The 14,922-nt window shown below is 43.1% G+C and overlaps 1 protein-coding gene across 1 annotated transcript; it reads right to left on the bottom strand.

Moving 5' to 3' along the window:
* Positions 1–2,094: 2,094 nt before the first annotated feature.
* Positions 2,095–13,864, bottom strand: CD164 (CD164 molecule). The gene is made up of 6 exons (XM_087776161.1): positions 13,635–13,864; positions 10,863–10,943; positions 9,316–9,387; positions 7,114–7,290; positions 6,185–6,265; positions 2,095–5,214 (listed from the first exon to the last, which is right to left on the bottom strand). Exons 1-6 carry the CDS (start codon positions 13,753–13,755, stop codon positions 5,054–5,056), a joined length of 693 nt encoding a protein of 230 aa, XP_087632287.1. The 5' UTR covers positions 13,756–13,864; the 3' UTR covers positions 2,095–5,053.
* Positions 13,865–14,922: the final 1,058 nt, after the last annotated feature.

Raw genomic sequence — 14,922 nt, 5'->3', positions numbered from 1 at the left:
GGGTGATGCGGATCTTCCTTCTGAGCAAGAGCAGCACTGCACATCCTCCCTTCACAGACAAGGCAGCACAGTACAGAAAGGCAAGGATATCAGTCAAAACTAAAAGGCTTCCTTTTATTGTGGTAACCTCGGAAGGCAGTGGTGCAAAGCATAGCTAAGTGCTTAGAGCAAAAGCACTGGGTCTGGCTTTTGGGGTTTTTTTGTTCTTTGTTTGTTTGTTTGGGTTTTTTGGGGGTTTTTCCTATTGCAACCCCTGACCACCACATCCTGCCCGATGCAGTGCGATCAGCCTGAGGTTGGTGCCTGTACACTGAAGCTTTCATGCCTCTTTAAAGATGACTCACCGAAAGTATCGGTGTCTCCAGCTTCTCTCCCCTCCCCCTAGAAAGAGGAAGAAGGGCAGCACCTTGCAGTGCTACACTAACCAGAAAACAGAAAAAAAAAGTAATGCATGAGTTTATCTGCATTTCTCTTGCATGGAAAAAAGCTTGCTTTTACAGCCTAGGCAATAAAGGACTCAAAGCTGTCTTTCATGGATGCGTCAAATTGTATTGTAGCTTTCGATGAGTTAGAATACTAACCTATGTGCCTTTTACCATCATCCACATCCCTGGATGCTTGTGAACATGAATAATGAAATACCGCAGTACTCTTTTTATAAATAACTAAGACCTACAATTAAATTCAGGCAACCCTTAACAGCATTGCATTGGTTAAACACTGAGTAAAGGAACTCTTAACTTCTGTTAGAAATGCTGCAGTATTTGGAGATAGAGGATTCCCCGAATAAGGCTGACATCCTTCACCATTACTGAAACAAGCTTGATTTCATTCAAGCTTGCTGCTACATCAAAACAAGTCACAATATACTCCGAGTGCTGCGGAACCAGTTATCAAACAACACGAGTTCTTTTTAAGGTATGCCTTAAATGAATGACAAGGTGACTGATAACTATCCAAGGTCAGCTGTCACTAGAGAAGCCACCAAGTGTGATTCTAGCACATTCCAGGAACCAGATGCCAATTTGAAAGAACAATATCATCAGTACGAAGCACTTAGGTGCCACTGCAGCAGTAAAAAGGAAAGGGCTGTCTCAGGCTAATTACAGCTTCTTGATAAAATACTTCTTCAAGTGTTACTCAACTTAATACAGCAAAATTCAAAGATGATTTTTGAATGAATGCTATACCTACAGCAGACTACCTTCAAAGAACAGCTTTGTAACAAAAACTTCATTCAGTCCTTGACTGCGTGCAGTAAATGAACGATTTGCTGGAAGGCGTAACGATTTTAAACGTATCAGGAAGCTTTAGGTTTCCTCCATTTCCATACGGCCTTTCCATAAACACTACTAAAAAGTGTTTGCAATTTCCCATGATACAAGACTGAGTTATGTCAATACTACCTAGTGACACATTCACACTTCACTCACTACCCACAAAAGCATCAAGGTCATGATATGAAACTACTGAGGTTACTTCACTCAGAGCTGGTTATCATTTTAGTCAGTCTGCAACTACAGAATTGCACACCCTCTGTTCTCTTGTTCAAGCACCAACAGTTATTCCCTAGCAAATATCCTCCCCTTTCCCATGCAATCAGGAAAGAAAGAAGGCTCAGAACGATACCTTTTTCATGAAGGTCAAAGATCTTAACATGAAAGGATGCTGCAGTGTAGGGGTTATTAACAGTCTCCCTGGAAGCACAGACTGCGGTCCCTCTTCCCCCTGACATCCAGTATTGCTATTGGAAAGAGGAGCATTAAGCCTTACAGGGTGTTGCAGGTGGAACACAATAAATGCCTTGCTGTTCTTTGGCTTTCAGGGGAAAACAGGGTTAAACTAACATGGAAGACATGACCTAAATGAGAGTTCTTTTGGAGGTGATTCTAAAACTGAATCGGTCTTGTTGCACATACCAAATGCAAAGTTAATACTGTATTTAGGAGAACTAACTTAACTCTTCAAACCTTTCATTCTCCCTCTTTCCCCACTGTGTTTCTCGGTTTCTACGGAAAACAGCTCTTATCTCCAGAAAGTCAGCGGACAGTCCCCTCTGGAATTGCTCACATTAAAGAAAGTTTACAAATAAAATTCCATTCAACAGATTTTATTTATCAATTTGGTTTTGCGATTACAACTGTTTCAGTTTTCTTCCACTGAAGACAAAATACAAACGTTTACAGCAACACTTGCAGAGAACATTCATAAGATAACAGCTTGATATTTGCACAAGTTGGCTTCAAGAAAAAGCCAGATACCTTGAAGAGTCACTACAGTTCAGTGCCTAAAATTGATTTAGGGGCAAACACAACTACAGATCTACGAGCTACCTTCCACTTCAAAACACAAGGCCAAGAAAAACTGCAAGTTGTTACTTCAGGTTTTTTGCTAGTACACAGCACAGATCAGCTGACACTGCCGTTTCACAAAGCAGTAATTACTTTCTATAGTGAGGCAGCCAAGCACACGGTGAAGATGTATAACCCAGCCTCCCCTCCCCCCAAACAACTGAAAGGGACACAACCCAGCCGCAATTCTGTACACTGTGGATTGTACCTTGTTGGCAAGGCTCACGAGGAAGCAGCGCGTAGTGCAGGCCTTCCAGAACATGACTAAATTGATTAGTACAAGCTTGAGTTTTTCAGATTGGCATCTGTACATGTCAGAGATCCTGGGTTTCCCGAAGTCTTGGAAAGTAGCAATTGCTGGCACCAAGAAAAATTTAATAACTAAGGCAAGGTATCCCTCCTACCCTTTTAAACACAATTTGAGGCAAAAGATTAAGCAACTTTAAGGCACTTTAAAAATTAGTTTGCTTTACCAGCATACTTTATCAGCAACCTAAATCAGGATCAGCATAGCTCATGAATAAGCATTTTAGCAACATTTTACAGAGCAACAACTTTTTTGTGGCAATGTCTTCCATGCTATGAAGTGTTCTGTAGCACTTTCCTGCAAGTTTCCCAAAAATAGCCCTTTGAGGCCAAAAAAATTATATACTAGGCATACAGTTTGCTTTGCTGAGCCGAAGGAGAACTCTGTCACACTTTTAGAAGAGTGTTTTGCTCACTTCAAAGCACAGAATACAAGCTCATGGATATCTTTTAAACAAATAAATGTAATAAAACAGTTCTGAGATAGGGAAAGGACAGATTAAGTGATTTCACAATAAGGCCAAGGATATACCATCTAACCCACACGCATACTGTTGCTGGAACTGGCTGCTCACTCTGCTGTTTTGATAAACCTGAGCTGATTGTCTTAGGTTTTTTGGGTTTTTTTTTGTTTTTTTTTTTAGAAAACCAAAAGCTAATGAACTCAAAGATACAGTACTGGTGAGTAACTTCTGTATTTTGTAGCAAGTTGAGTTTTCTATGCAGCACAATAGAAACAATGCCATTTAAACTAGAAGAACACAAGAAAGCAACACTGTGCACTTTAAGTTTCCAACTGAAGTGCACTTCATTTGCTTCATTCATATTTAAGTTCCACTGCCATAACTATAATCTGCATTAATGCTATCATTTTGTATTAGGTGCCAAATTCCAGCCAAGTCAGAGCTACTAAAACAGTACTACAGATTATCCTGAAATTGATGATCAAGGGATATCATCAAAAGCCAGGTATTATGTGCTACATCCACCACTTGATTTTATCTTTACTTCCATTTTTCCTGTGGGTTTATTTTCACAGGTGCTCAAGTCAATCGACACTGGAGATGAAGTACCTTTGATACTCAGATCACATGGCTGATCCAGCCAAGGAAAAAAGAAATATTATTTGGCCAAATAGATTTCCTTAACCAGTTCACTGCAGGGTGACACACACCTGGTGCCAGGATGGGAAGGGGAGAAAAAAGGTGTAGCCCTGGCAGTCCCAGAACTACAGCAATCCTGACTAGGGTCACATCAGCAGATCCTCTGAACTACCCTTAATTGCTCCTTCAGCAAGCAGACATACAGGAGGGTAAAAAAGAAAAAAAGCAAAACCCTGAAATTAACTGCAACAAGTTTAAGAATCATTTGAATAAGAAAAACCTCAGGATTTCCCAAACACCAGTATTTCAAGTATAAATGTGAGTTGTTGCCTTTTTATACAGGGAGTGAACTGAATTTTATCACTAGTTTTATGGTGGGTCTTTGTAGGCCAGAACAAAAGGTAAACAACTTAAAGCTTCTGTTTGTAGCTGAACATTACTGTACCATGCTCCCTCAACCCGTAAACAAGGTCAATAAGGGACAGTTATTTAGTGTAAAAAGTTTTTAAACTGGAATGCTCAAGTCACATGTATTCCATTCTCCTATATAAAGCTAGTACTTAATAGTTTTATTTATCTTTGAGATAGGCGGGACGCTTTTGCAGCCTACTGATTTTTAGTCTTTAAGGCACTAATCTTCATTTTCCCTTTCAAAGGATTATCCCTACACCCCCTCTCCACCCCCAATATTAATTGGAAAGGGCATGGGATTTCTGTTTGGAATGCAGTATTTTATGAGGCAACCTTTATTCTTGTGTAAAATAATTTATGGGTTATGTTACTCTGTTAAGACGTTATCTAATTCTACAGTTTTGTTCATCTTCCTAGCAGCACGCTATAAGAGCCACAAGCTAGTATAAACGGTATTTCACTCCCTGAAGTCAGTCACCAATAATTCACATCTTGATAAAACTGAAGGGATACTGTATCAAATGCTGATTAAATTAGCCTTCACAATAAGTCATCATGAGATTGTCTACTCAAGACAGTGTTGCCACCAAATAAGAATCTCTGAACGTCTACATTTGGCATATCAAAAAAAGTCCCACAGCAGCAGCCACTAAAGGAAAATAAGACGGCCATTAGAACCCATGCAGCATATTGCAAGTAATCCTGTTGAAGAGATTTGTATCACCTCTTGCCAAGTATAATGTTGCAAAAATATTCTTTTAAAGTCTTCTTTTAGAGATTTAAAGGGTATTATGAACTGCTGTCTTCCATGAGCAACAGAAAATATTTTGGTTCAGTGAACTACAGGTGTTGGGCTACTAGTCCATTATAAAGTGGCAGGTCCTAAAGTGTGTGATAGTTTCGGTCTTTTGACTTGCAGAATTTGTACAGAAAGAAAATAACAGCCTGCAGACCCAGAACAAGGACAATTCCACCTATGAAACTCGCAGCATCAAACGTAGATTTGCGTGAAGAAGGTGCAGGAGTCACAGTAGCATTTGTACCTGTTAAACACCACATTAGAGTTTGTGAGTACACAATGATCACAATAGTTTTACAGATTTTAGTATTGCCTTCCTTGTATTAAGATTACTAAAAACATCCAAACACCAACAAGAAATCAAAAATAATCAAAAGTAAAGACATGTCAGCAGCTGCATTTAGATTAGTGACACTGAAATTCTGATTAAATACTGTTTGTACAAGACTAGAGCCATAAATAGGTCTGGACCTCAACACTGAGCGAGTCCCAGCTGGACTTTATTTGTACTTCAAAAAGCCAAAGCTTTCCTCCTTTACACAGAAGTACATTATTGATATGCTCACATTCAAAACACGTTTTCCAACCTCCGCTGCTTGCTCCAGTTTTTTGCTTAAATTCAAATTAAATTATTATCTTCCATCTACTGTACTTTACCCCAAGTTATGCTTAAAGAAATCAGCTGCAGCCACAACACACATTTATCTGGAAGTAACAGCCATCTGCTGATGCCTAGTTTTAAAGAGCTTTGCTTCAGGAGAGCTTTTCATGAAATAGCATATTCAGGATGGATGCTGAAATAAAATACTTCAGCTTATTCCCATAACTGTAGCCCAATCATCTTTTTTTTTTTTTTTTAATAGGTATCCCATTATTACACTGCAAGTGAAAAACAAAATACTACCTCCCAAAGATAAGTGAGTTAACAAGTGACTTCCAGCCACACTATTAGAGGCGGCCAGCTGATTTCATTTGACCAACATGTTTCTGACACTTAATACCTCACCAACTAGCTCCATTTCTCAGGGTATTACCTTGCGACATACATACATCATTAACAAAATTAGACGTGCCATAAAGTTAGAAGTGACAACAGCAGAGATACCAATACTACTTCCATGCTGCCACTTGGCAAGTCTTTCAAGATAATGCTTTTAAGGTGACACTAATTTCTAAGTATTTTATGTTTTAATTATGCTAGTAGTAGCAGTTACCTGGAATACTGGTTGTTCTGGCAGCTGAAGTAATGGCAGTTGTAGGTAGAGGAGCATGTGTCGGTACATTGGTCGTGTTAGCTGTTTGAGAGAAGACAGTACGTACATACCATAAGCTTCAAGAGCACAGTTTGCAAGCACTGAAATTCTCATGTAAATGATTTGTCTTGTTTTGCTTACACAAGGATAAGCTTTGACCTCAGACTGTACCCCACACAATTTAGATGTTCAGGTGCATGGCATTAAGCCACATTTCTGCAATAAGGATTTGTTTTAAACTTGCATACCATTGTTATCCAAGTATTTCAAGGTTCTCCACAGATCAGACAGTGATTCCTCATTCAGACAAAACCACTTTTCTTTCAAGCACTAATATAAATGCTGGTATTTGAACAAGAATCAAGACAGCTACTTCAAGACAACTGAGAATCTGCATCAAGGCAAAGGACTTTCATTAAACAGCCCTCAGAATCAGTATTTATTGCACTAAAAAAGTACTTAATGTAATATTGCTAGATGGGAGATTAAACACTTACAGGATAGCAAAAACTTCCTCTTTCTCCCCCTGTCCCCAAAACGCTAATTGTGAATGACATCATTGGAATAAGCAGTCAGTCACCTGTAGCTATACTGTCTCCCAAAAGCTATTCCGTTATCAAATCAAAACACTGGCTTTCTTTAGTGGAAATGACTAATCTAATTCAAACAATTACCACTGAGCTAATTCTTAATTATATTGGAAAGAAGCGTTTTCTCTGTTAGTTTTATAAAGTTTACTTCTTCCAAACCTTGGGACCATTTATGTATTCCACACGTCAGATGTTTAGCAGTCATGCTACTACAGTGATCTGTGGAAAAAGCCCTTGTCCTTTATTTTATTCACCAGTTCCTAGTTTACTGCCATTCTACCTTCAGTGATACTATATTACCTATAGTAGTATATGCCGTGGTAGTATTGGAAGACGCCGTGGTAGTATTGGAAGACGCCGTGGTAGTATTGGAAGACGCCGTGGTAGTATTGGAAGACGCCGTGGTAGTATTGGAAGACGCCGTGGTAGTATTGGAAAGTGGTGTAGCAGTACTGGCAAGAGGAACAACTGTAGGAGCTATTAAAGAACAAAGAGTTACGTTAAAGAGATTAATGACAGTATTTAACTAAAAAAGAAAACCAAAACAGAACAGCAGCAGGCTGAGTTTTAGGGAATTCATACAGCACCAAATTCTATTGTAGCTTTGGTTTGAAATTACAAAGCCGTTAAATGTTCAATCCACCACACTAACAGCAAAAGTTGCACGAGTGAATACTTGAAAAACTTTGTCACAGGCAGCCCATTCAAGCCAGTGTTAAACTGGCAACTCAAGATCCCTCAAAGCAAACAGAAGGCAGAAGAGTCCTATCGTACAAGCATAAACTGTGCATGCTTTACACAACAGGAAACTAGGTATTCAGTACTGCTTCACAACCTCACTGCAACTACAACTGAACCTGACCTACCAAGTTCAACTAGAAATCAGAGCACTTAGACAACTGAAGCAATATGGGGAGGAAAACCAAGACATCCTCAAGAATATGAAAGTTTAGCTAAAGCTTTCTGTTCTGAGAGCTGTTGCTGGTTGTAGGTACTCTCAGCTTCAGTATGTGCTGTAAAAAGAACTGTGAAGCCTTCTGCAACTTACTGTATTAACTGACTTAATGACACACGGACAGCTTATCTAAAGGGTTGCTTAATCATACAGTGGTACATCAGCAAGCTTTCTGCTGAAACACCGTTATCTCCAGAAGCCTTTAACGCTCAAGGTCATTTAAATGTGGTTATTTACATCTTGAAACAATTCAGCATGCTGGGAAACCAGAGCTGACTGTTTCTAGAGAAATAGGCTAGATCTATCAGAATCTACATTCTCTCAGGTTCCACTTGCATCAAGTTGGTTTAGGTCCACCCTAACGTTTTTCCAGGTCAATCCCCAAATGTAGTGCTGAGCTATGACACTGTAAGAGCTAATAAGGTATATAGGTTCCTCTCACACCAACAAAGATCTTCTACTAAAGGTGACAATTAAGTTTCCTTGAATATGCAGAAGCGAAAACACAACCACCCAAGAACGACACTACAAGTTTAACAGGAACGGATTGTAGAAATTTCACTCTTAGATACAGAACAAGGTGTTGTAACAGCATGCTTTCTTTGCAAAGCACTGAAAAGTGGTACTTTCAACACTCGTGATTAGGAAGTGACTGTTAGCACAGAAGTCCAAGTCAAGTGGAATTATTTCTGACTGGCTGCCACCACCACAGGACAGCCCATAACAGCATGGAAGCTTCATCTCCGTTGGTGTGAGCCAGCCTCTTTAGCAGCACTGTTGAACTCATCTAGACAAGAGTATTAAGAATTTTTGTTTGCTGTTCTAGATCTTAAAACCAGAAAAACCTATTTTAAAGTCCATTTCTTGTCAGCTTTCAGAAAAACTAAAATTGGGGGGCTTTCATAAAAGTGAAATTCAAGATTTAATCTACATTATTCATATCCTGCAAATCTGCTTTGCACAGCAATCACAAATCAATGAAAAGACTGAAGTAGATAAGCAACCGAGCACGTTCCTAGCATGAAGGATTTACCTTACGCAGTTCTATAACCCAGACCCTGCACTTCAGGACTGCATGAAGAGCTGTGCCAGTTAACAATTAAAACTAGAAGATTAGTAAGTTTTTCCTATTTACTGCATCTCAGAATAAGCAATGGACTTAGCAGGTGAGTTTTTTTGTTGAATATGAAGCTTACTGTCTTGAGGATACTGACAAATTCCCTAGGATATGCTATATCTAATAGGAAATGTCACCCATTTTAATCTAATCTAAGAAACCAAGGCAGTAGCCAGAGACATGCGTCTAGTAAAATATGTCAGGCTTCTTGAAACAGCAACAGTAAGCAGTTAACTGAATGCACAACAAAACTGTGTATTTTAGTGTCGCACATCATAGGTTTAAACTGGAAGCAAAGGGCTTATTTACACACTTGTACATGCTTATGTAAATTCTAGAAGGCATATTAACAAAGGTCAACAGATAAAGGAGTTTTAAATGCAACTGCTTCACATTAAACAATGTGAAAACTGAATATCTAAATACTTACAAGAACACTGTTTTTCAGCTGTACAGTTGGGATATTTCAAAGCTAGTTCTGTTTCATTTACACACAGGTTTTCTGTCACAAAAGAAGAGACAAGAATATTTACAGCAGCAGAACTTTAAAGTGTTTGAGACATTGTTCCTAAATACTAATAAACTGTTCATAGGAAAAATTAAACACCATCTTCTAGCCAGGATAACATTAAAGCCACTTCAATATGCAGGACTTCAATATTATATTAATAATTAGAAATTACAAAGTTGTATTTTCTTTCATTATAGTTTACCACTTATGGTTACTCAACACTTGAGCAATACTTACACATGGTTATGCAGCATTTTGCTGTAACAGTATAGCTTGGTATTTTTTCTTCATAGCCTATAAAATTAGGCAGTGTTTCTACTATTTGTGGCATTTTTCAAGTTAAGCATTTTGCATCTCTGTGGTAGCATCATAAAAAAAAAAAATCTTATTGTCTTAAAAAAATTCTACATGCAAGCAAAACTTAGTTCCAGCTTTTCAAGCAGATCCTTGACCTTGAAATTGTTGAAGACATCAGTTTCTTATTCTCTGCCTGCACACCTTTCTTGCTTGACTCAGATTTCAACCTGCCTCTCAAAGAAGTAACACAGATCTCTTAGGTGTTTGCAGTATGTGCCTGTTGGTCAGACAATGCATGCAGAGTTTAGAAAAAGAGCTTCTTGAAGGACAGTCTTGTACTGGACAAGTTACATCCAAATTTTTTTTCATTGGTTACGAAGCATCTTAGCCTTCATATATAACCTTTCCTGGTCATCTACAATCAAGTGCTACAAAATCACCATTATAGTCAAGCCATTCTCTCCTCTTACTCCGTTTCCAACTTCACATAACAAGTACAAATAATCCACCTGAGGACTACTTATGTAGTCTTTATACGACTTTGTCAACAGCAACTTCATCTCCTCCAGGACTGAGTACCAGAGGTCACCTAAATGTAGTTACGCCCAGCTCTCCTACAATGGGAAAAACAATGCTCTGAATGAGACCAGCTAATGCTTTGGCTCTGTCGTTTCCCTTCAGTGTGTTGCAATTCTTAGTTTTAGGAACACTACTCTTAACTAATCTTATTTAATGGACTCCTCTCCCTTATTGCACTGCAGTTCAGGAGTAGTGGTTGTGACCAGGTCTGTGACAAAACCTCAAAAGGGACTGAAGCACAGGGATGTGCCTGCATGTCAGAATCCACTCATGACTCCTTAACAGCGAACACAAGTGACTGGTTTGTTCGAAAAACATTGTGAACCATCTGGAAAACATTAGCTTATTAACAGCACAGATTTACATCAGAAGCCTTAAAAATCTGGGATTATTTTGAACGTGTTCAGCTGTCTCCACATAAGAACTTGAAATGTTTAACAACAGACACAACTTATGAGTTAATGCTCCATTAGGTTATCAATCAGAACGGTATATTTGTGTAATGAACACCAATACAGACAAAGTAGGCCTAGTTGGGTTTAAGGTTCTGCATAGCATAGTAAGAATCTGCACTGTGTAGTCCTCCTTACCTCCACATCTGATCCACTTGCAGCCTGTTACATTTGCGTCATTAATACACGAACTGCAGTTAGAAAGGTTTTCACAGATGCCTAAAAAAAAGCATTGATTAGGACAAAATCACCACCATCCAAAGAGCAACTTCACCCACAGAAACAACTCTCAGATCTGTATCTTCCCATATGTACATCACCCGGGTTAAGGCACAATCCTTCTCACTGAACTAACTACAACTGAAAGCTACAACTTAGGAATGCATTTGACAAGACAGGAATACATTTCCCTCCAGACAGTACCGATACTCTGAAATCAGACCCCACATGTACACCAAGATTATGCCTCATGCAACCTCTAACTATAGTAAACTAGTTTAAACTTCTAGTGAAGTTACCAAAGTCCACCAAATTAATTTTGCAGAAGTTCATTGAAACCTCAGATGGCAAGAGCTTTGTTCCTTTTGATTACATTTCTCCTTTAGGTAATACAGCTAGCTATAAACAACCCTACAGTAGAAAGCAACTGAAGTATGGGAAATAAAGACAAGAACCTAGAGGACTTCATATACAAATGCATATAAAGGAGAGCAGAAAGAAAGTCAATTTATTCATATTTTGATCACAGCAGAAGCCAGCAACCTAAGCAGTCCAGCTGCTTTTTTATGTCAATCTCAGTCAAACATTGTTGCCTCAAAACCACAATGACAACACATCCACTATCTGAATCAAAGATGATCTTCTCCCAGTCTACAATTTTACTGCATTAGTTTTAATTAAGACTTACTCATACAGCCATCATACTCAGAAAACCCACATACAACCCACAACTCCTTATGCCGCATACTCTCTAGCACATTTCACATCATATCCACCTACTCCGGGCACCCTTGGATGACCTTTCACTTTTCTCCGCTCTGCTCCCCAGTGAAGGGAATGCTGCTATTCACAGACCTTTGGCAATCAGCATGGTAATTCACATCTCAAGATAACAACTACAAATGCATTAACTAACTTCAGCACTCTCCTAATTCGAATCAAGCCTGAATCAACTTGGCCTTTCTCTCAGTTATGGTAGGATCAGGCTAGAAATACCGGCGCCATTTCTTCACTTTCAAGAAACGTAAGATATGAAAAGACCTCTGTCGGTTTGCATCAGTGAGGTATGCAACAGATTTGCCCTGTTCCCTTCAGAAGCAAGGCACTTAAACCACTTCAAGAGCTATATGACAGTTTCTGGATAACAGATTTCAGGGGGAAAAAAGTAATTTATTATTCTGGGTATGCATCTGAAGAACGATCACAGCACACACAACACTCACTTCTGATGAATGAACAACATTCACTTTTGTAAATTCCTCACTGGTACACAGAAAATTTAGCACAGAACATCTGTGGAGACAGGAGGACAGTCAGTGCAGCCAGCTAATACCAGGCACACTAGGACTTCTAGTTTACTTTCAAAACAGCTTTCCTAGACTAGCATGGAGGAGGAACAGATTTGCAAGAGTAAAGGATCAGGAGACGTTTTTATCACAGCAAAAGGTTTCAAGAATGAGCTGTTAGCTTCAGAATCAGCGGCAGGGTGTCAGATGTGCTCCCAACGCTACTCCTGTGAAAGGCTCTCTTAGGGTCTTTCTACGGGATAACAGAAAGCTCCCTAGCTCTCCCCATCATCAGATGCCTGCTCTTCACTGAAAAAAATGACTCTGGTACCATGAACTCAGCTCTTAAGCGTAGGCAAGCTCACGTCTTCTCCCAAGATAAACCTGTCTGTTGTACTGGCTCTTACACAGGGTAAATTCGGATATTCCCCTTATACTTGAGGAGGAAACCTGGAAACACTAACAGAAGTCTGTCCTGCTGGACCAACACTGCCCTCTCCCGCCGCACCGGAGAGGCGGTTAACCTCTCACTCTTGGCAGTCCTCAAGCAGTTCACGGTTCCCATAGGGTGCCCGATATTGGCCTCCATCACGTCGGCGGCGGTAGGGCTGAAGAGGAAATCTAAAAGGGCTGAAGCAGAGGTAAGGGCGCAGCTTCACACTTAGCTGCACCCAGCGCCATTACGCAACGCGGCCAGAAAACATTAAAAGTACTTCCAGAACAACTTCTTCCCTTAGCATTTTGGGACATGCGGCACATTTTGTGGTTCCTAGCCATATAAACGCTTTAGCAAATAGCTCACAGAGCCAGAAAGACGAGGCAAAGCCACAGGCTAACATCAGGATTACGAATAACCGGCAGCAGGGACAGAACAACAGTGCTTGAATAAGTAACTGCCGCAGTTTGACCTGTACTAAGTTTGCAAGAAACGAACACGCCGGGTACGTTTTCCTGGACGCAAAGCTACCCGCTCCCAGTCATCTGCTGCACACGAAGGGGGATACTGGAGGCGGCGTCACGCCGTGCTAACGGATTTCACACCACACGCACCCGAACGCTCCACAGCGAGGAGCAAAACGAAAGCGAGAAGAGAGGAACCAGAGAGAAGCGGGCGAAAAGCTCGGCGGGCTGCGGCCAAGGCGCCGAGGGAGGCAGCGCTGCCGCCGCGCGGAAGCGGTGGCGGGCGAGCTGCGAGGGAGCGCAAGGCGGCTCCCCCCGCCGGCCGGCCCCGCCGTGCTCCCCGCCGGGCGCGGAGGGTCGATCGGTCGGTCGGTCTCGGTGCGCGGAGCCCGCCCCGCTCTCTCCCCCCCCCCCAAACGCCGGACAACGGGCGGGGCGCCAGCGCGGGAGGGGCTGCCCCGTCAGCAACTGCCGCGGGGGGGGGGAGGGGGCGCGAGGCACTCACCAACGGTGGCGGGGCCGTCGGCGGCCGCGCGCGCCCAGCGGCTCTGGGCGGCCCCCGCGGCCAGCCCGCAGAGGCAGGCCAGGCAGAGGGCGGCGAGGGGGAGCGCGGGCATCCGGCTCATGGCGGCGGTGCTGGCGGCGGCGGCTCCCGCTCCTCAGCGCTTCCCTTCCCTTCGCCCCGCGCCGCTGCCTCCGCGCACCCTCCCAGCGCCGCCGCCCCGCCCCCCCGGCGTCACGAGAGCGGCCCCGCCTCGAGCTGGCCCCGCCCCCTCCCCCGCGCGGGCCGGCCGCAGCGAGCGGGACGGCAGCGTGGTTCCGTCCAGGCCCCCTTCCCCCCCCTCCCCGGCGGGCAATGGAACGGTCCCCACCGTGGCGCGGCGTTCCTTCCCCACGTGACCGCCCCGCCCCGAGGGAGCGTTTCCCGCGCGTCACGCGCTGCCCGGCCGCCTGCCCCGCCCCCCCGAGGCCCCGCCCCCCGCGCGGCCGCAGAGCGGCGGGCGCTCCTTGGCTCGCGCGGCGCCCCCGCGGCCGGGCGGTGCCGGGGGAGGCCGAGGCAGCGCGGGGCAGAGCGGTCTGCGGCCCCCGGGCTGCCCAGGCCTGGCCTCCCCTGACCTGGGGGCTGCCGGGGGCCGGCTGCTGGCCGCTTCGTAGCCCGACCCTGGCTGACGGGTCTGGAGCTCGTCTGCGCTGCTGCGGCTTCCCCTGACGTTGCTGAGGCAGAGCTGCTCCCGCCGTGTTCCCCTGCGCTCGCGGCGCCTCAGGCCCCCGCCAGCTCCAGGACGGTTTTTTTGTGGTGGATTTCTCTCACAGAGCCATCCTCACTGGTGTGAGGTTCACCTCCTATTTCCCCACCCGTTTTCTACCCTGAAAAAAATTCAGCGAGTAGTACCTAATAGTAGTTTAAATAAACATTACTCAAAGATAATCACACGTGAAGCTTAACAGCGTGCGACAGTTGCGCGTTGTTGTCCAGCCGTGCTCTGGCCAGTGCTATTGCCCTCCCGGGTGGGAACAACGCCCTGGGAGTCCGTGATGAAATGCCTGTAGCAGGTAGGGAAGTCTGGTAAAAATTACAACCTTCATCTTCTCTCTTGTCACCTCCAGCTGCGCTGCAGAGAGGACCTGGAGAAGGATGTTTGGGGATCCCATCGCAGAGGAGAGTCCCCCAGCTGCCTATTTTTTTCCCTGTCTCTTTTTCTGCCCTTGTTTTTCCCTAAGGCAACTTAGACCGTCAACAGTGGACTCTGCAAATAATTTGTGTAAATCTGCTTCAACATTTTGTGCAATGC

Source organism: Nipponia nippon, unplaced genomic scaffold, assembly GCF_047370975.1.
Source record: "Nipponia nippon isolate SJK-2023a ecotype South Korea unplaced genomic scaffold, ASM4737097v1 scaffold_4, whole genome shotgun sequence".
Taxonomy (NCBI): domain Eukaryota; kingdom Metazoa; phylum Chordata; class Aves; order Pelecaniformes; family Threskiornithidae; genus Nipponia; species Nipponia nippon.
Note: the sequence above shows the minus strand (reverse complement) of the source record. Positions and strands in the feature narration are given on the sequence as shown.

What these genes read in the sequence shown, in the direction of transcription:
- CD164 (XM_087776161.1), bottom strand. Translation starts at nt 13,755, where the DNA reads ATGAGCCGGATGCCCGCGCTCCCCCTCGCCGCCCTCTGCCTGGCCTGC. An exon ending in CGACGGCCCCGCCACCGTTG is followed by an intron (nt 10,944 to 13,634) that starts GTGAGTGCCTCG and finishes GCTTTTTTTTAG; the next exon opens with GCATCTGTGAAAACCTTTCT. An exon ending in CACGGCATATACTACTATAG is followed by an intron (nt 6,266 to 7,113) that starts GTAATATAGTAT and finishes TCTCTCAAACAG; the next exon opens with CTAACACGACCAATGTACCG.